This window comes from Botrytis deweyae, assembly GCF_014898535.1.
Source record: "Botrytis deweyae strain B1 chromosome Unknown BDEW_048, whole genome shotgun sequence".
Classification (NCBI taxonomy): Eukaryota; Fungi; Ascomycota; class Leotiomycetes; order Helotiales; family Sclerotiniaceae; genus Botrytis; species Botrytis deweyae.
The window spans coordinates 72,404-91,559 of record NW_024066255.1 but is presented as its reverse complement, the minus strand read 5'-3'; the positions used below and the strand labels follow the sequence as shown (position 1 = coordinate 91,559).

Below are 19,156 nucleotides of genomic sequence, written 5' to 3'. Positions count from 1 at the left end.
TGATTTTTAAACTCGGTGGTGTGGTTCATGGCAAGTGATCTAATTAAACACTCATTCTCGTCTTGGGAAAGTGATAGTTTTTTTATAGTGAGCATATAAGTGCTCATCTTTTTCCACTTTAGATCTTCTAATGGCAGATCTTACACTCCTTCTGATTTGAATTCTTGAATTTCCCTTCCTTCCTTAAAGCGTTAACATTCACTGGCTTTTACAGCCTTTGCAAATGCTTGTGTAATCATCTTCATTCCACACATCTATCCTTCATCAATCAAGATGTCTCCTAAATCTACCTTCCTTTATACAAATATCTTACTATCCTTACCTCTCACGATTACCGCTCTTGCTCCATATATTCAAGGAACCTATCAGCAGTATGCAACTGCTACCTATAACCTCAAGGATACGTACAACTCTGCCAACTTCTTCTCTTCCTTTAGCTTCTTCACGGGTGAAGATCCTACTCATGGATATGTATCATATCAATCTCAATCAGCTGCCTCAGCACAAGGTCTCATCAACACCAACTATGGCCAGGTCTATTTAGGTGTTGATCATAAAACGGTTAACCCTCCAGCTGGTCGTGCATCAGTCAGACTTACGAGTAATAAGGCATATAATCATGGTCTATTCATTGCTGATATTGCTCATATGCCTGGATCAATCTGCGGAGTATGGCCCGCTTGTGAGTAATTTTTTCGAAAAGTCTAGGTCAAATGGTTGACTAATACTTCTTTTAGTTTGGCTTGTTGGTCCTAATTGGCCATATGGAGGGTCAGTTCTTCACATTTGTTTTCTCTCGCTTATCACCGGACTTCTCCACCGCACACCCAATTCTGACTATATCCTAGAGAAATCGACGTCATCGAAGGTGTTAATCTCGCCGGCACAAACAGCATGACCTTACACACCGGACCCGGCTGCGTAATCAATACGGCTGGTTCTCAACCCGGTATTACCTTAAGCGATCCGAATTGTAATTCTAACAGCGGCTACAACGGTTGCGGCGTGCTTACCAACAAAGCCAATTCCTACGGAAATGGTTTCAACTCTGTCGGTGGCGGTGTCTATGCCATGCAATGGGAATCCTCCGGTATTTATGTCTGGTTCTGGCCTCGAGGTAGTGTACCCGCTGATGTCACTGCTGGAAAACCTGTAACGGGTAATTGGGGATTACCCCTCGTGGCATTTAATGGAGGAAGTGGGTGTAATATCGATAGTTTTTTTGCGAATCAGCAAATTGTTTTCGATACGACATTTTGTGGTGACTGGGCGGGATCTGTTTGGTCTAGTGGGAATTGCGCTACTGTTGCGAGTACATGTAACGCCTATGTAGGAGCGAATCCGGCTGCGTTTGCGCCAGCTTATTGGTTGATTAATTCGGTTAAGGTTTATCAACAATAGGGGGCTGTGTGGGGTGATTAGAAGAGTTAAAGTTGAGTTGGGGATGTGGAGTTAAAGGCTATGGGGTATAGTCAGTGTGTGTGTTTCTTTGACCGATGATTCATGTCGATTGTTATGACGTGATGAGGTTAAATAGGACGGCTAGTGCGCTCGTTTGTGGCTGTCTACTAGACTTTTATATAGGAAGAAGACAAAGATAGGATTGGAGGTGCGGTCGCTACCATAGTTGCTGGCGCATTTGAAGATTTATGCTTACAGTATATAGAGTTTGATTTCTGTGTATATAATAGGGTATTAGATTCGTTTCTAATTTATTTCAATACGTGAAAGTTATCACATCGATGAAGCCTGTTTGCGAAGACTCAATACTGTTATGATCTATGCGCTTCTTCCTGCCCCCGTTCGAATGGGAATAAATTTCTGAGCTATCACCTCCTCGTTGGAATGAAAAGATGTTTATGGTTAGGGAAAAGGTGTTGCTTTTATTTGTTGTTATTCTGGTTCGAAATAAGTGATATTTCTTTCTAACAGACCTAAACAAAAGCCCTTCCTCTCCATCTTTGTTGTCATTTTGTCTTGCTGGAACAAGGGAAAAGTATTCGATCGATAGTGATATCGATAGACCTCGGGACTCTGAGTTATCGCTTGCTAGATAGATGGGCCCAATTGGGAGTCATCATACACCGCCAAATCTTGAGAATCCGTAGGACTTGGATTTGAATGTCCAATTATTCGCCAAAGATTGATTCTAGCCAAGTTTCTTGTAAAGTGGATGCTATTCAAAACCGCCTGCTTCTAATCTTATCATAATCACTTGAATTCCGCAAGACTCTTTCCATTTTCCCTTCCATTCCCACTTCTTAGGCCACCTCCTTCCAAAACTTTCTTAACAACTCTCCCTAATCTCACAATACCCTCTTCTAAATAATCCGGCTCCTCCCACGAAAAACAAAGTCTCAATCCGCTAGGCAACTTCACACTCTCATCCCCTTGCACCTCGAAAATACTTCCTTTAGCTACCACAAGATTTTCATCTTCCACTGCCATCTGCGCTACCAAATCACCATCAATTCTACCTGGCAAACTCAACCAAATGAAATAGCCTCCAAAGACTTTTATTTCACCCGATTCCATGCCCGTATTTTCAACCGTCACACCTAATGGACCCAATTCCCTCTTAATTGCACCCATCATCCTCTCGCATCTCTCCTTATAAGCAGGTTGAAGTACCCCCTCAATGTGTCTCATCAAATCTCCAGATCTTAAAACCTGATCAACAATAGTAGCAGTCAATTGACTTGCGCATCCACCACTCCTTGAACTACCCACTAAACTCAATCCTAACGCGAATTTAGGAGTTGCTTCAGTCCATCCGGTACGAACACCTGGTCCTGCTATTTTACTGAATGAGCCGTTACTGACTGCATTTCCGAAACTGGCTGCATCAGGCGTAGGTTCGAGTGTACGGTCAATGTCGACGAGACGAGGAAGTAAAGCCTTTTTGAGAGGAGCATCAGAGGAAGATGATGAAGTAGGCCATTGAAGAAAATCATAGACATCATCTGTGACGATTAATGCATCGTATTTGCGAGCCAGTTTAACCAGAGAAGTGCGACATGATAATGTCATTATTTTTCCAGACGGATTTGAAAAGGTTGGGACGCAGTAGATAACGTTTTTGTAGATCTTACCCCATGATCTCGATTTTGAGTCTTTGATAGGCTATCCACGTTGATTAGCGTCATTCATTACTATCCTGTCATGTACCAGATTTTACAACTCCAGAACAGATATTGAAATCTTTCAAATCACGTCAAACACCTAACATACCTCGACACTACTATCCTCCTTGCCTGTCTCCTTCATCATTCTTTCCAATCCCTCCAAATCCACCCCTTCATTACCCTCCCCAACAGCTCTAACTCTCAATCCACTATCATCAAAGATTCTCCCGGCCAAAAAATACCCTGGCGTAACCATCCAAACTCTCGTAACTAGAGGATCTGTATATGTCTGTAAAATACATGCTAGATTTTGCGATGCTCCTCCTGTGATACATATCCTGTCTGCTTCTGGACTCATCTGTGTACCTTGATTATCTTTATTTAATGGTTTCCGATGATTCTTTTCTTCGCCTGAGTTGGAGCCAGAAGTTGGATAATACTCAGAGTAAAATTCTCGAAGCCATATCGCAACACTTTCCCTCAAACTTGGTGATCCTGGATCCGGTCCATACAATAATCCCGGATTAGCTAGATCTGGGTTTGTAAGGACTTTATTTGCTGCATTGTGAATATGCGAAGTTGGAAGAAGAGAAGTATGAGGCCAGCCTCTCAGTAGATTAATCTGTTTCTTTGGTGGATTGATCATTGATTTAGACTTTGAGGGATAATTTTTGGTCATGATGGACAATGTATAATGTAGTTGGTCGTTGAGGTAAGGTTAGATGTTTGATATCTGATGGTATGAGATAATAATGTGCGCACGGACTCATAGAGCGCCTATCCTATCAACTTTACAAATCAATTTAATAAATCATAATCATCTCAGGATTCATTTAATCTTTTTTAAAATGGAGCTCATTTTTATTTGACTTATAATAAACCATCAATCTAGATTTCGAGATAATCAAAAGGGTATTGAAGGGGTTGTATGACTACCAAGTTCAATCATTTTCGTTGAGATCGACATAAATAGTACGCCCTTTATCGAGCAGAAGTGGGGGTTGATGATGGATGTAAGGGAGGGTGATTGAATGTGTTGCTTTCATCATTCACATAGAAATCACATCATATTCATGATTTCTCATCAGACTTTTGTGTATGTTTTCATGATTTTAAAATATTTTATTCATCTGAAAATTGTGTTAAGAAGCCATTTCCATTTGGCATTGCTGTCATCCCGAATGTACAGCCATAGAGCAAAACATATTGCGATGAAGTACTTGTTATGATTGAGAGTTTCTCAGGAATCCTCATGAATATTTCAATGTCCAGATGATCCCTTTTTGTTACCCCTCATATCTTCGTAAATAATGACCTTCATGTCATCCAAACCTATGCCTATGCCTCTCGAAAAACAGTAAGAAGCAAGTCATGACTGCGTGCAAATGTACATTGCGATCCATAATGCAACCCAAATTGCTTAATGATCGCTGACGAGACAAAAACCCACTCATGAGGATTTTGAAGTTACAAGTGTAGATATTTTGAAGAAAAAAAGTGATGTTGTGTAGAAAGAAAAAGGTTGCTCCTATAAATACACGTTAAAGGTTCAATATCCATGAAAGAATATGATGACCATTATCGTGTCTCCTTGAACTATTCTGACATTTAAGTGTGAACTGGTGTGGCAGCATGGCGGTTCCAGCTAGTATTATTCCCAAATCCTCTTCCACCACGGCCACGCCCAGAAGTATTGTTTGTATTTGAAGGTGGAGTTTCACGAGGGGTGGATGAAGAGCCATTGTTACTATCTCTTCCACCACGGCTACCTCTTGGATGTGTTGACGAAGTTTGTCTTGATCCGCCGCGTCCACGTCGCGGGTTGCTTCTAGTCCGAGATATTAGAAGTTGAACCACTTTAGACTTTTCCTGACCGGGTAGCAAAATTGTTAGAGAACCGAAATTGTTGCTGATTTCCATTGGAAATTGCATTGATTCTGCGGATGTTGTATCAGACATGAGGAACTTTCGAGGAATATTTCTTGGAGGGGGAGCCAGTTGAAAGGCATTTGATGGAGTGGTTTGTGGCATTTTGATGACAGGTAACGAGCCCATCTCTTGTTCCTCAAAGCATTCCTCCGCAGCCGGCTTCGTGTCGAGTGATTCTTGTTCGCCAAACAAATTATCGTTGACGGAGCCAGGGAGGGAAACCACAGTGGCAGTAGAAGCGTGCGACTCTGATGAATGATCAAATGCACGTCTGCTAGAAGAATCGACAGCAAGAGCATGAATTCTTGGTGGTGACTTCTTGCCGAACAGTTGATCAATTTTTTCCTTCCATTCTCCTGTTTGGGTGGATGAAGGTACACCTCTGCGAATGTCGTAAGAAGTTGACCCAGCCCGTACGAGTCCTTGACGGGCTACCATACCAGGAATTTGACTGATGGCAGGGACTGCGGGGGCTGCGGCTGCGGCTGCAAAAGATGTTGGACGTGGAGGAGCAATTGGTGCAACGATGGTCGGAGGTGGCAATCTAACCACAGGTAATGGAGGTGGTAGAGCAACATGTGGTTGTGCAAAGTCGCTATCATAAGCCGGGTGACCATCCATGGTAGGTGGGGGTGGAGATGGTGATGATGATCGTTCAAAACCATGGCCATTCATCTCTTCAAGGCGAACGTCGCGATTGTGGCTCGGGAAAAACTTTGACTCTCGATGTGCACTTGATGCGTTAGTCTCTTGACCCGGCCATGAATTGTTATTGTACTGTGTTCGAGACAAATCGGGTCGAGCATTACCACGAGAAGTATTTTCGGTCAAAACTGAAGGAGTCGACGATCTTCCATCAACTAAAGCAGTCGAAACCTTCTTCGTCTTACTTCTTGTGCCATCTTCATTTAATGTAACTTGCTTCCAGGTGTCTTCGTAGACAGGCTGAGGAAGCTCCTCTACAATACCAGCTGCTTCTAATTCGCGTTTGCGCTCCATTTCCTCCTGATGTTGTTGATGAAGAATTGCATCCTCTTGTGATATTCTATCAGGTACACCACCCCAAACTTGTCTAGCCATAGCTTTTCGCTGCTCATCCTCGTATGATCTTGGTGGCTGAGGTACTCTGTTCGCCGATGGAGGTCCGATTGGAGGTGGTCGGGAGTTGTATTGGTTTTGACCACGATTTGCCTGATAAGAACCATTACCACGGTTTGCGCCAGGTGGTCCAATTGGTCCTGGATGAGCAGATGAATGAGGCATATCTGAGAGTGATTGGCGAGACATCTCAGGAAGCCTATTCAATTCTGGATTAAAAGTACCGTTTCCAATTGTTTTTTCATTTGTGGGAGGTCCCCAAATCCGCGAAGATGAATTTTGTGGTGGTGGGGGCGCAGCCGACCATGAAGTGAATCTATCAGCCGGGTAATTTGAAGCTGAATTTCTCTGCCATGATTGTGAATTTCGGTTATCGGGCATAGTGTGTTGCGTAGGCGCCGAAGCACTGGGCTGAAAGACACCATTCGATCGTGAATCGGTGGCAGTAGAATTTCCTTCAATGTGACTTGCATCATCATTTTCATTCGTGATTTCCGATTTAGGCACGTGGGCATCATTAGAGTTTTCCGTTTCCGTTGATTTGGCCAAAACAGGCGTTTTTCCTTCGCGGGATTGAATTGAGGTAGGTACGCTTTCCTCTTTGACCGGCTCTTCCTTAACCTTTTTCTTCTCTGGAGGTGGACCCATTGCTTCAAGCTTGATCCGGATACGCTCCTTTCTCTCAGCCTCCTCTTTGGCTTCAGCCTCTTGTCTTCTCTTAATCGCAAGTTCACGGGTTCGTCTCATGATAATCTTTTGTTCTTCCAAAGCATCATCGTCACGTGCAGTGCCCACTGGTGGGCCCTGTGGCGGACCTTGACCATGCATGTGCATATCACCCGAACCTGAAGCAAGTTGTCCATAAGTAGAATGAGGAGACGCATGACTAACAGCTGGCGATGCGCGAGATTGCCATGGTTGACTTTGGTTTTGATAACCTCGTTGCTGATGTTGCTGGTTTGGATAATTTTGACCAGATGGGGAGAAATTTCTTGGCGAAGACGGCGCATCACTTAAAGCTGCCAATGAGCCTCTGCGTGCGTTTAACATTTCGTGAGGTGGTGGCATATCATGACCGCGGCTCATACGTCTAGCAAAATTTCCACTTCCCCCGCTAACATTAGAAGAAGTGCGACGGCGTCCATAATTGCCTTGTTGCGCGCTCGTGTGATGAGTTTGAAAAGCGGCAGATGGCTCTGCAGGCCCATCTTGATGCGATGGTCGTTGAAGGACTGCAGGACCACGAGATTGTCCATCGGATCTAGAAACTCCACGTCGACCCTCATTAACAGGCTCATACCGACCAGATTGCGAATTATAGAGCTCCCGATTAGCATGTGCGTTGCTTTCTCTCCACGTTCGGCTGAAATCATCGGCCGCAATTTCCTTCGCAGGTGGTTGTGGCATACCAGAAAATCCATGAGGATCGCGTTGGTTAAATCTGTTTTGCTGAGATTGTTGGGGAACGTCAATTGCGACAGGGGCCACTTTTTCGACTGGAGGAAGTTGAGCCCATGGAGATTTGACAGGTGTTGGAGGTCCAGGTGGTTTTGCAACGAGAGTAGGTTTTTCGGGAGCACCTTTGAGGACCAACCCAGCTTTTCCGGACCCAAGTCGAGGGGCAGGAGCAGCTATCGCCTGAGGTGCTGGTGATTTTGATGGCTTTGGTGCGGGTTCAGTTTTTTTAATTTCCTTTACGACTGGCGCAGGCTCTGGTACGGGTTCGGGAGGTGGAGGGGGTGCATCATCTGCGTGCGGCAGAGTAATTTTCGTGCCATCCGTCCATTCAATCGATTCGGGTGCCCAATCATCATCGTCATCGTCGATATCTGCCCAATTTGCCTGCTTACCCGGGTCATCGGATTGTAATCTAGTCGCTAAATGAATACCATAACGTTGCTTGAGTTCTTCATCCGTAAATCGCTTTGGCTCTGGTGGGGCAGCAGCTGTCTTATGTTAGAATATTCCACCTTTCAACATATTGTGTAACATACGTCTATTTTTGTTCCACACGGCACTTGCATCCGGAGCACCACCAGCTTTTCCACCATTTGCGGTAGTTGAAGCTCGTGGAGTTGAATCACGGAGGCCACTGCCTGATTTCGCGACCAATCTAGGTTTTGGGGTGGTTGAGGTTGAAGCCGACAAAGTTGCTGGCGCAGTACTAGAAACTGCAGGACCTTTATCTCCAACCTTCGATGGGACTGCAGCCGTGGAAGCTTTCGATGCCAAAAATGTCTTGTTTACTGAAACTGCCTTGAAAGATGGGACTGGTTTCTTGAGGGTCGAGGTTGTTCGAATGTGACTACCTTTGTCATCACCAATTTTCGAGGTTTCCGCTTTTGTAGCTTCAGTATCCGATCCTCCATTAACACTGACCTCCGCCGAGTTATTGTTGGTGACTTCGACAGAATCTGAATCTTGTTTACTTCCATCTTTATCGGCAGTCGCTCCATCTACAGAGAGAAATTTGTCGGAGGGGACATCTTGACTCTTAGCTTCAGTAGTGTTCTGGGCGCATGTCAGCATTTTCCGATTAACTGCAAGGGATCATTGAATATTTAGACTAACTAGCTCATGATCAGGAGTTATAGATGACGTCGCGAAGTTCTGAGGAGTGGCTTCAGTTGCCATCATACGTCTTCAAAATGTTTATTTGGTATCGAAGTAACTGCGCATACGTTGACCCGATCGTATTCCGTGAATGTACAAGCTTTCTAAACCTTGGAGATGTAAATATGGTGGGGGGCATTCGTTTTCGTAAATGTGAGGTTGGCTTGCGACAAATTAGGTACGATATCCTCAATAAAGGCGGTCGCAATATCTTAAGTAACTGAAATCGGGAGAAGTAGAAGAAGGGAGGAGACAATGGGAGGAAGTATTGAAGTTGATTTATCTTCTTGCGGGAGACTTTCATACGATACGGACACTATTATGTATCATGTCGAAGTTTAAGGTACGGGCCATTCAAAATGTGACTCTAACCTATTTGAGTAGTAGCGTGATAATGTTAAGCGTTAGCGTTTGAATCTCCTCGAGGCTGAAGTGAATTTTAACATGAACAAAAAAAAGGTCAGTGTGTGTGTGCACCCTTGGTAATGACATGTTGTGAATCAGTCATATATCACTTCTTTATCGTTGTTGATATGATAAATTTCTATAAATTTCAGATTTGGATCAATACAGTACAGAATATACAATAACACACATAGATACTTCCAAATGAAATATACTCACCTCATCGTTTTGATATCGAACAAAAGTCAGGTGGTAAGGCTCTCTATGTTCACAACTCCAATGGGGCTATCTTACGGTCTTGGAGTCACAGCTACATCGGCTCTTCTATCCATGAGATAACCCAAAACATAAAGGTAGGACAAACTCGGGGTGACACATGCGACTGTTACATTGCGAAAAGCGATGAGCCAGTCAATTTTCGTGATGTAGTAATGAGATTTTAAATGATTTCTGAACTCATTTCCTCCCACGGCACATTTCCTTCACTTTTAGTACGTCAAAGACTGTTCATAAGGTATGGCTGTGATAGTAAAGGCAATGATATGAAATGAAGGGTGCAGTCTTGCATACTTCTAGAGGGATCATCGCCTGTTAAACCCCACAAAACTTCGATAGAGGGGATGCAAACATGGAATGAATCTCAAGAGGTTTCGAATTGGGTATGTGTGGTAGCCATCGCCTTGCCTATTATGATTGTGCTATGTAACTGTAGGCTTGTCGAGTTGAAATGGGTTCTTCCACCACACAGGGTAATCATTGGTAGGGTTGCTTAAGGGCACAAATTGCGTCACACCCTCTATAATGACCACAATGCATGAGATCCAACTAACGGCTTGTCTGGTATTCATCTACTCCTTTCCTTATTTACACCCAAGTAACACAATGCCCGCGTATGTTCTCCATCGACCTTCTTCCTTCCTTAATCATCCATCTAGTGAGCATTGTTCTTGTGGTGACCTGCGCCGTATTATTAGTTGTCTAGTAATCCATAAAAATTCAAAGATGTAAAGGCTTACGCAAGTGGAAGTAGTAGTTTTGAGCATAACCAATACCAACCAAGAAGATCAAGGCGTGAATAATAGGTGTGGCAGAAGGGTTCTTTCCGAAGTACTTGGCTTGGTATCTACCCAACAATCCCTTGGCCTTAACCTCTGGTGCTGGTCCGCGGGGAAGTTTCTCGTAGAAGCTAACTACACGTTGCATACGGGCAGCATCTTTGGCAGCTCCGAGTCCCTAGCCCATCGTTAGACATGATATTTGTGCGGCTAGTAATTCGGGGGTTGTGGTGGACGATGGAGAGCCCCAGAGACAGGGAAACAAAGACGTTGGCGGATAGATATGACTTACAGATGGAGAGGCAACCTAGTCTCGAGTTAGTTTGGTTTATAAGTGAGAAGTGTGGAGGGGTATAGAGGACATACCTTGGGGGGGATGAGGGTGGAAAGAGCTCTGCGTGTAACGAAACTCATCTTGGAGACTACCACTTAAAATCAGCCCAATTGATCTTTGCGCAATAAGCAATGTCATTAATTATATGCTCTGCAATAACATACCTTTTCTGACGTCGTGATGAAATCTGGGAACGGTGAATTGATGTTGCCTTCAACCTTCCCTCAAATCTCGTTCCGAAAGCCTCCACTAGTGCGCTTATGTAAGCACATCCCGGAGCCTCAAGGAACCTCGAACTCAAACATCCAATAATCTTCCCCTCAATTGCGACTTACTATACACAATATGTCACTCCTTCGTCCTTCAATCGCAGGGCGATTACTGCGCGCTGCAGGTCCTACTGGGCTGCGCTCCATACCAAATGGAGTGAGATGCGAATCTGGTGTCCCGCTCACACCTACGAACATGCCAAACCCTAAACGTAAAGAAGGAGAATCATCGATGATCAACCACCCACAATCAAAGGATACGCTGGTTAAGCATAACCAACCAGATTATGGAGTGGAGGTTGACCAAGCTGCTTCGTGAGTTTTCCATGGGAAGGGAATAGGAGATTGTGTATTGGAAGGAAGGACAGTTACTGATGGGAAACTGGCAGATTATTCACACCAATCCCAAAGCGTGTTATGAATGGTAGCGAAGAGGGAGATGTTCTGCCAGCTGCAGTCTTATCTGGTGCTCCTATCGAGTTGCAAGCTCGAACAGTTCGGTATGTTCGCCATCAACACCAAGCCTTACATAACATAACGATCACACCAATGTCTAAACTCCCGAGTAAATAACTAATACAAACTTATCTAGTATCTATCGACCTGCTAAAACCGCCACACAATCCGGTGATTGGCATGGTCATCACTGGCGTATGGACTGGGATATTTTGTCCAAGGGCCACCGTTGGGAAAATCCTCTTATGGGTTGGCAATCATCGGCCGATTTCATGCAAGGCACACACGTAAACTTCAAAACCAAAGAGGATGCGATTAGGTTTGCAGAGAAGCAGGGTTATGAGTATTTCGTTCAAGAGCCAAATGTTAGGAAGGTTGCGCCAAAGGCATATGCAAACAATTTCTTATGGAGTGATAAGAAGTTGAAGCATATTAGGACAAAGTAGAGGATCCATGGCGAGATTAAACGAGAAACTTTGGGCCTGGGGGGGGGACTGTACATATCCGGATGAGCGAGGCAGACATGTTTAGCTGCTTGAATTGAAGATGCATTTATGATTGAATTTTTATTCGTTCAGCGAAAAGTGGTGAAAAGCATTGGGATTCTCCTCACTCTATCGAAATAGCGACTACGAGGAACATAGACTGGCTACGGCGCATACTTTGATGCAAATACATGAGTGGTGTAAAGTTGCCAGCCAGGGCTTTTGTTCAGTCCTACTGTTTCTGGAGCTTGATGTCCTTGATGTCGCGCGTTATCCCGCAGCTCTTTACCAGACATCATTCCCCAATACATTGCATTTTTTCATGACTTCTTCTCTACTCATACATAAAATTCTTCTTCTCTACTACTAGGAAACTATCAAGAGTGAAGTGAGTCGAGAAGACCTTTTCACCTGATCAGCATGATTCTTCTCACTTCGGACTCCCTAGAAGGATACTCATTTTCCGCTACCAAAGCCAGACTAGAAGATGGGTTAAAGTGAGTTCTATTACTTCATGGGAATAAGTTTTGTTGCATATCGCATTTCCCAAGCTAGGTCCCCTTTCGACCACCAACTTCAGACTCGCAAAATTATCTGCAAAGTTCCAAACGAAATACTCGTCAATGGAAAACGCAAAACAAATTTATAATATAAAGGCTACAAGTATGTAACACCCGGTTCATGTGTAATTGATTTCAAACACAGAATAGATGATTGAACCTTCTTCAATACGGGAATAGAGTTTTCTCAAGCGAGGACAACGTCTGTCTTGTTGCATATCGCACTTTGAAATGAGACCCGATTTTCGAACCCATATAGAAAATTCTACTGACGTTCAGTCCTCTTAACAATTACATATATGGTATGGGCAAAAGCAAAATTACACCATTCTATATCAATCAAACCGCCATATTGAGTATGGTCTTCAAAATCTATGTTCAAAGTGAAACATTGCGGTTTGGCAGATGTGAAATAAAGTTTTCATTGAAAAGGTTAAAAGAACGCCAGCTACATTGGAATAGTTTTGTTGCACGACGCACCTTTTAAAGTAACTGCTTCTTCAGATTCATATATCATCACTCCAAGGCAATCTGACAATCCCAAAATCCTATAGGTTGATTAACCATAAGCAAAAAATTAGGATTCTAATCTAAAATCATCACGAACAGATGAGCAAGAAAGTAGACATTCGTCCTTGAAGACAAATGATAGAAATTTCAGGTCATCAAATGAAGCCAAAAAGTGAAGAACCTTAATGAGCGCTAGTGATATCAGAAATTAGTTTGTTGCATATCGCAAATTTTCATAAATATCATTCTCGGTAGTGCATTTCATATTCCCACGGTTCAAGTCAATGCTGAATATGCTGTACTCTCTTAGAAGCAGCATCATGATTCAGTCAAGTTTTGAGAATATAACAATGAGTAAAGAATTTGTGATAGGATCTTTTGTCCTCGAATATGAAGGTCGAGCAGAAGAAATCAAATTGCAGGCCTGATGCATGAGAATGGGTCCCAGTAATTCGAAAAGGGTGAACGTTGACTGGGTAGATTGTGCAAACATATCTGATATTTATGCGTTCGGGGTTGTCAACGTGGTGTATCTGGATAATTATTGTGGCTATGATGTAACTTGAGGAAGGTATGGCCGTCGTTTCTATAGTGTCTTGAATGAGGCAGGTAAATCATCTAAACATTAGCCGCATTTGTCGCACCTTCCAAGTTTTGAATATTATACTGTGCAGTGAGATACAGCATCAAGCATCTATGATAAACTCCCAACTGTACCGGATTCTCGAAAACAAGTCGATTGCCATCTGCCATTTAAAATTGACACATTAATAATGCCAGAAATCTTGATGCAATCAAAAAGTAGTCTAAATTTTTAGAATTCGAACATTCGATTTATTTTGCCTCTTCTAACATGAGCCATCTTTGTCAAAGTAACTAGTTTCGTGTTTTGTCATATAGTCCATGATATCTTCATGACTTATACTGTCCATATTGAAGTTAACTCTTGCATCCGCAGAAATTACTGACATGGAAAGATCTTTCTCATTCTCAAAAATTGTAAATACTATCCTTCACGGAGAGGGTGTTGTTGAAAGATGACATATTTGACAACCCCGCATTCGATCCCCCGCTCACAAATCCTAATTTCTTCCACAGCGTCAATATCCGTGATATACGTCCCACCTTGACCATTGGATGTTTTCATTGTTTAACCCGGTTCCAAAAAAGACACAGCTGTTCAAACTCAAAAATAACCACTATTGAAGTCCATGCTGGAAGGGAGTCTTGGGCAGTGAGAAATGTTGTGAGCTGGCTGTAGAGGTGTGGCCACAATTCATCGTCATATTTTTATACATTGGCGAGAAGAAGGAAAAGAGAACTAGTGGTATTAACAGCTCTGTGGCAAATCAATAAGCAACCAGTGAAGGCAGCAAAGATCATGTGTCATTCTTGCGAATTGGTGTTGGTCTAAAAGCATATTTGGGACAGAAACATTCGCGTACAATAGTAATTCTGATGCACATACAAGTTCCGGGCTTAGATTTAAGAAAATGCTCAAATTTATCGATGATCGTTGCAAATATGTCGTGAGTGGAACGGACAGACGACACAGTTGTTTAGTGAACATGCACGAACTGATATTAAGTTTTTGGCGAAACCTCATCAATGCTAGTAGAAATTGGTATGTGTTGTACCGGATCTCGAAGATTGCCCTTCCATTTCCCATAGCCACCCCTGAAATTGTGGCCTTCAAAACTTATAACAATTTTGTGCGCAGTGACTCTGTGGTGGAATGTACATTTGGTACCAAACTTGGAATGAGACAAGGAGATCAGCGTTGCATCCTCCTTATTTTCAATACGATCAAGCGTCAACTCAAGCCACTGACATAAAAGTCTTCAAATAAGAATTCACATCCATTCTTGTTGACGTGAAGGATCGAATTTATTTCCTGCTTGCGGAACAAGCAAGACTTAGGAGTATGCTAGCTGTGGTATAATATCATTCCCTTCGAAAGTCGTGCCATGAACTTGGATTTCGGACGTGCTTGGAATTTTTTCATGCAAATGTAGATGTTCCTGAACTTCTCCCTTCAGTTTTTAGTGTCAATGAATAGGCACTACCTAATCGTTTGAGATACTGCTTTCACTAGATCGGTACTACACTATGCTTCCAACTAAATTCTATTTCCTGAAACTTCCAAGTAGCGAGATAAAGATTTGACCTTGCAGAAAGTAATTCTTTTTAGTCGTCCCATCTTGTGTTACCTACGGCTCCTGGATGACTTAAGAACTTTCCTGTAATACAATTAATTCATACTTTCTATACCCGTGAGTATTCAAAAAGAAGACCATCAAGGTATACTCATGTGAATTCACTAGATTTTTTACAAAATACATAGTAATTGACAGTGGAAGGAAGTGGAGTTTGAGGCTCTCTAAGATTGGCGCTTGTTTCACTAGCGAGATAAGTTTAAGCGCGCCTCGGCGTCTTATTGATTGCTGAATCTCGAAAGTTTATCGACAAGCAGCAATACCTACCTTGCCATCTTCGAAATGGACGACCTCGAATCTCTCGAAATCCTTTCTTTGGTCCAGAGAGTGGCCTCTGAATTGCATAATCATCTTGGAATAAGTGATAAAACCCTCGCCGAATTCGTTATTGCGCAACGTACAGAATGCAGTTCCCTCGAAGAATTCCAGAAGAAGCTCGAGGCAATTGGCGGAGATTTTCCTCAAAGTTTAGTCGAGAGTGTAGATCGCCTGGTTTTGACGATGCATCCAAAGTTCAAAGGTGGCAAAGGTAGAAATGGCGCATCGACTGAAAATGGGAATTTCAAAGTCGAAGAGAAAACGAAGGTCTTTAGAGGTCTGGCATTACCTGACAAGAAACCGGCATGGCAAGACGAAGACGAATCCTCGAACGGTCACGCAATGAATGGAACTGATGCGATCGACGATACCCTTGCACTATTAGAAGGTCTGGCACCCAAGGCGCAACCTGTCGATGATACCCTGGCATTATTAGAAGGTTTGGCACCCAAGTCGCAACCGGTGAAACTTGAGAGAGAAAATAGAAAACGAAGCAGGAGTCCAGATCAAGATTACGATAGAGGACGAAGTCGCAGGGATAGGCGTAGATCTAGATCACGGTCCGGAGATGAACCAAGGAGGCGTCGAAAGCACGAATACGAAGAAGACGAATTTGGGAGGACGCGAAAGAGTCACAAAAGTAGCCGAAGGAAAAGAGAAGATGATGATTACAAACGACCACGCACCCCCGAAATTGACGATGAAGTTGTTTTACAGAAAATTTATGACGGCCATGTCACTAGTGTCAAGGATTTCGGTGCTTTCGTTAATATACACGGTGTAAAGGGAAAGGTTGATGGACTTGTGCATATTTCGGCATTAGTGGAAGGGCAGCGAGTAAATCACCCATCGGATCTAGTCTCACGAAATCAACCCGTCAAGGTCAAAGTCATTAAAGTGGAGGGTAACAGAATCGGACTTTCAATGAAGGAGGTTGACCAAGAAACTGGGATGGATTTAGCTCCTCAAGAGAAGTTTCATTCTGGGGCTAACAGTGCTCCTCTTGGTAGCAAGAACGAGTATGGTTTAATTGACGAGCCTGTGCCGGTATTCGAAGGGCAAATGTCGCGAAATTCGAGGAAGAACAAGAAGAGAATGACATCTCCTGAAAGATGGGAGATTCGTCAACTGATCGCATCCGGCGTGGTAAAAGCATCGGATTACCCAGATCTAGACGAAGACTATAATGCGACACTGAACGGCGAAGGGGAAATGGAGCTCGAAGAAGATGTTGATATTGAGATTCGGGAAGAAGAGCCTCCTTTCTTGACTGGGCAAACGAAGCAGTCTTTGGAGTTGTCTCCAATCAGAGTCGTAAAGGCTCCTGATGGCTCACTTAATCGCGCTGCTATGGCAGGCACGACTCTAGCTAAAGACCGTAGGGAATTGAAACAACAGGAAGCTCAAGACAAAGCTACGGAAGATGGAGCAAAGGTTGATCTTTCTGCACAATGGAATGATCCGATGGCGAATCCAGACCAGAGGCAGTTTGCTAGTGATCTTAGAACTGCAAAACAACAAGCACCCAGTAGTGAAGTCGTACCTGCTTGGAAGAAGGCTACTCAAAATAAGAATGAACCTCTAGGTCGCCGCACGGATATGTCCATCAAAGATCAAAGAGAGTCGCTTCCAGTATTCAGGTTCCGCTCCGAGTTAATCAAGGCTGTTCATGAGAATCAACTTTTGATCGTGGTTGGTGATACTGGTTCAGGAAAGACGACACAATTGACTCAATATTTAGCGGAGGCTGGCTTTGCTAATAATGGCATAATTGGTTGCACCCAACCTCGTCGTGTTGCTGCTATGTCTGTTGCAAAGCGTGTCTCGGAAGAAGTTGGCTGTGAGCTTGGTCAAGAGGTTGGATACACCATTCGATTTGAAGATTGTACTAGCCCAGCCACGAAGATCAAGTACATGACAGACGGAATGTTGCAGAGAGAAGTATTGATGGATCCTGATTTAAAGCGATATTCGGTTATTATGCTGGACGAAGCTCACGAACGTACCATCTCTACAGATGTTCTCTTTGCATTACTGAAGAAAACTATCAAACGTCGACCAGATCTGAAAATCATCATCACATCTGCGACTCTTGATGCTGACAAATTTTCGTCATACTTTAATGAGTGTCCCATTTTCTCTATTCCTGGTCGAACTTTCCCTGTAGAGGTCATGTACTCAAGGGAGCCCGAATCTGATTATCTTGATGCTGCTCTGGTCACGGTTATGCAAATTCATTTGACAGAACCTCCTGGAGATATTTTACTCTTCTTAACTGGTAGTGAGGAAATTGACACGTCTTGTGAAATTCTTTACGAGCGTATGAAAGCACTTGGACCTAGTGTTCCGGAATTGATTATCCTTCCTGTTTATGCCTCACTTCCCACAGAGTTGCAGAGTAAGATCTTTGACCCCGCACCCCCTGGAGCTCGAAAAGTGGTTATTGCCACCAACATCGCCGAAACTTCTATTACTATCGATCATATTTATTACGTTATCGATCCTGGATTTGTCAAGCAGAATGCTTACGATCCAAAACTCGGTATGGACTCGTTGATAGTTACCCCAATTTCCCAAGCACAGGCCAAACAGCGTGCAGGACGTGCTGGAAGAACAGGCCCAGGAAAATGTTTCCGTCTTTACACAGAAGCAGCTTTCCAATCCGAGATGTTACCTACTAGTATACCGGAAATTCAGAGACAAAACTTATCCACGACTATTTTGATGTTGAAGGCTATGGGCATCAATGATTTGCTTCATTTCGACTTTATGGATCCACCTCCAACAAATACTATGTTGACAGCCCTGGAAGAACTATATGCCCTTTCGGCATTGGATGACGAAGGACTTCTTACTCGTTTGGGTCGTAAGATGGCAGATTTTCCCATGGAACCATCTCTTTCAAAAGTTCTTATTGCGGCTGTTGACCTCGGTTGCTCTGATGAATTGCTCAGTATTGTTGCTATGATTTCTATTCCAACTATCTTTTATCGACCCAAGGAAAAACAAGCACAGGCCGATCAGAAGAAGGCCAAATTTCACGATCCTCATGGTGATCATCTCACACTTTTGAATGTTTACAACAGTTGGAAGCAGAATAAATTTGCAAGTCCGTGGTGTTTTGAAAATTTCATTCAAGCACGAAGTATGAAGCGCGCAAAAGATGTTCGCGATCAATTACTGAAAATTATGGAACGATACAAGCATCCCATTGTATCTTGTGGTCGTAACACAGATAAAGTTCGACAAGCACTGTGCTCTGGATTCTTCCGAAATTCTGCTCGAAAGGATCCTCAGGAAGGATACAAAACATTAATCGAAAGCACGCCTGTATACTTACATCCTTCGTCAGCTCTTTTCGGTAAACAAGCCGAATGGGTCATTTATCATACCCTTGTAATGACGACGAAAGAATACATGCATTGCACAACAACTATTGATCCTAAGTGGTTGGTGAGTGCGGCACCAAGTTTTTTCAAGGTGGCGGATGCAGGGAAATTGTCAAAGAGAAAGAAGGCAGAGAGAATTCAACCCCTTCATAATAAATTTGCAGCAGAAGATGATTGGAGATTGAGTGCGCAAAAGAGGCAGGGTAGGAGCGGTGGAGGTGGAACTTGGGGTTAAGGACTGGGTTTATCTATTGATTGTACAATATGGAGACTTATGGGGTTTTACTAGCTTAGATGGAAATGCAGTGATATAATGAAATAATCTTGATACCTCCAGGGGACATTTTATGATGTCGTGTTTGAGCTCTGAAGGACGATTGATATATTTACGGTA

At 43.3% G+C, this 19,156-nt stretch overlaps 6 protein-coding genes across 6 annotated transcripts; 3 read left to right on the top strand and 3 right to left on the bottom strand.

Annotated features, from left to right (window-relative positions):
* Positions 1-273: 273 nt before the first annotated feature.
* On the top strand, positions 274-1,401 carry EAE98_011430 (uncharacterized protein; the record flags this gene model as incomplete). The annotated part of the gene is made up of 3 exons (XM_038959052.1): positions 274-682; positions 738-771; positions 849-1,401. 3 exons carry the CDS (start codon positions 274-276, stop codon positions 1,399-1,401), a joined length of 996 nt encoding a protein of 331 aa, XP_038804565.1.
* Positions 1,402-1,744: 343 nt separating this feature from the next.
* EAE98_011429 (uncharacterized protein) lies at positions 1,745-3,804 on the bottom strand (the record flags this gene model as incomplete). The annotated part of the gene is made up of 2 exons (XM_038959051.1): positions 1,745-3,123; positions 3,232-3,804. The coding sequence occupies 2 exons, from the start codon at positions 3,802-3,804 to the stop codon at positions 2,212-2,214; spliced, it is 1,485 nt and encodes a 494-aa protein (XP_038804564.1). The 3' UTR covers positions 1,745-2,211.
* A 425-nt stretch (positions 3,805-4,229) lies between these two features.
* On the bottom strand, positions 4,230-9,039 carry EAE98_011428 (uncharacterized protein). Its single transcript, XM_038959050.1, has 3 exons — positions 8,724-9,039; positions 8,147-8,663; positions 4,230-8,098 (listed from the first exon to the last, which is right to left on the bottom strand). Exons 1-3 carry the CDS (start codon positions 8,787-8,789, stop codon positions 4,734-4,736), a joined length of 3,948 nt encoding a protein of 1,315 aa, XP_038804563.1. The 5' UTR covers positions 8,790-9,039; the 3' UTR covers positions 4,230-4,733.
* Positions 9,040-10,101: 1,062 nt separating this feature from the next.
* Positions 10,102-10,639, bottom strand: EAE98_011427 (uncharacterized protein; the record flags this gene model as incomplete). The annotated part of the gene is made up of 4 exons (XM_038959049.1): positions 10,102-10,127; positions 10,187-10,403; positions 10,518-10,532; positions 10,592-10,639. 4 exons carry the CDS (start codon positions 10,637-10,639, stop codon positions 10,102-10,104), a joined length of 306 nt encoding a protein of 101 aa, XP_038804562.1.
* A 265-nt stretch (positions 10,640-10,904) lies between these two features.
* EAE98_011426 (uncharacterized protein) lies at positions 10,905-11,730 on the top strand (the record flags this gene model as incomplete). Its single annotated transcript, XM_038959048.1, has 3 exons — positions 10,905-11,143; positions 11,218-11,328; positions 11,421-11,730. The coding sequence occupies 3 exons, from the start codon at positions 10,905-10,907 to the stop codon at positions 11,728-11,730; spliced, it is 660 nt and encodes a 219-aa protein (XP_038804561.1).
* Positions 11,731-15,337: 3,607 nt separating this feature from the next.
* On the top strand, positions 15,338-18,997 carry EAE98_011425 (uncharacterized protein; the record flags this gene model as incomplete). The annotated part of the gene is made up of 1 exon (XM_038959047.1): positions 15,338-18,997. The coding sequence occupies one exon, from the start codon at positions 15,338-15,340 to the stop codon at positions 18,995-18,997; it is 3,660 nt and encodes a 1,219-aa protein (XP_038804560.1).
* Between the last annotated feature and the right edge of the window lie 159 nt (positions 18,998-19,156).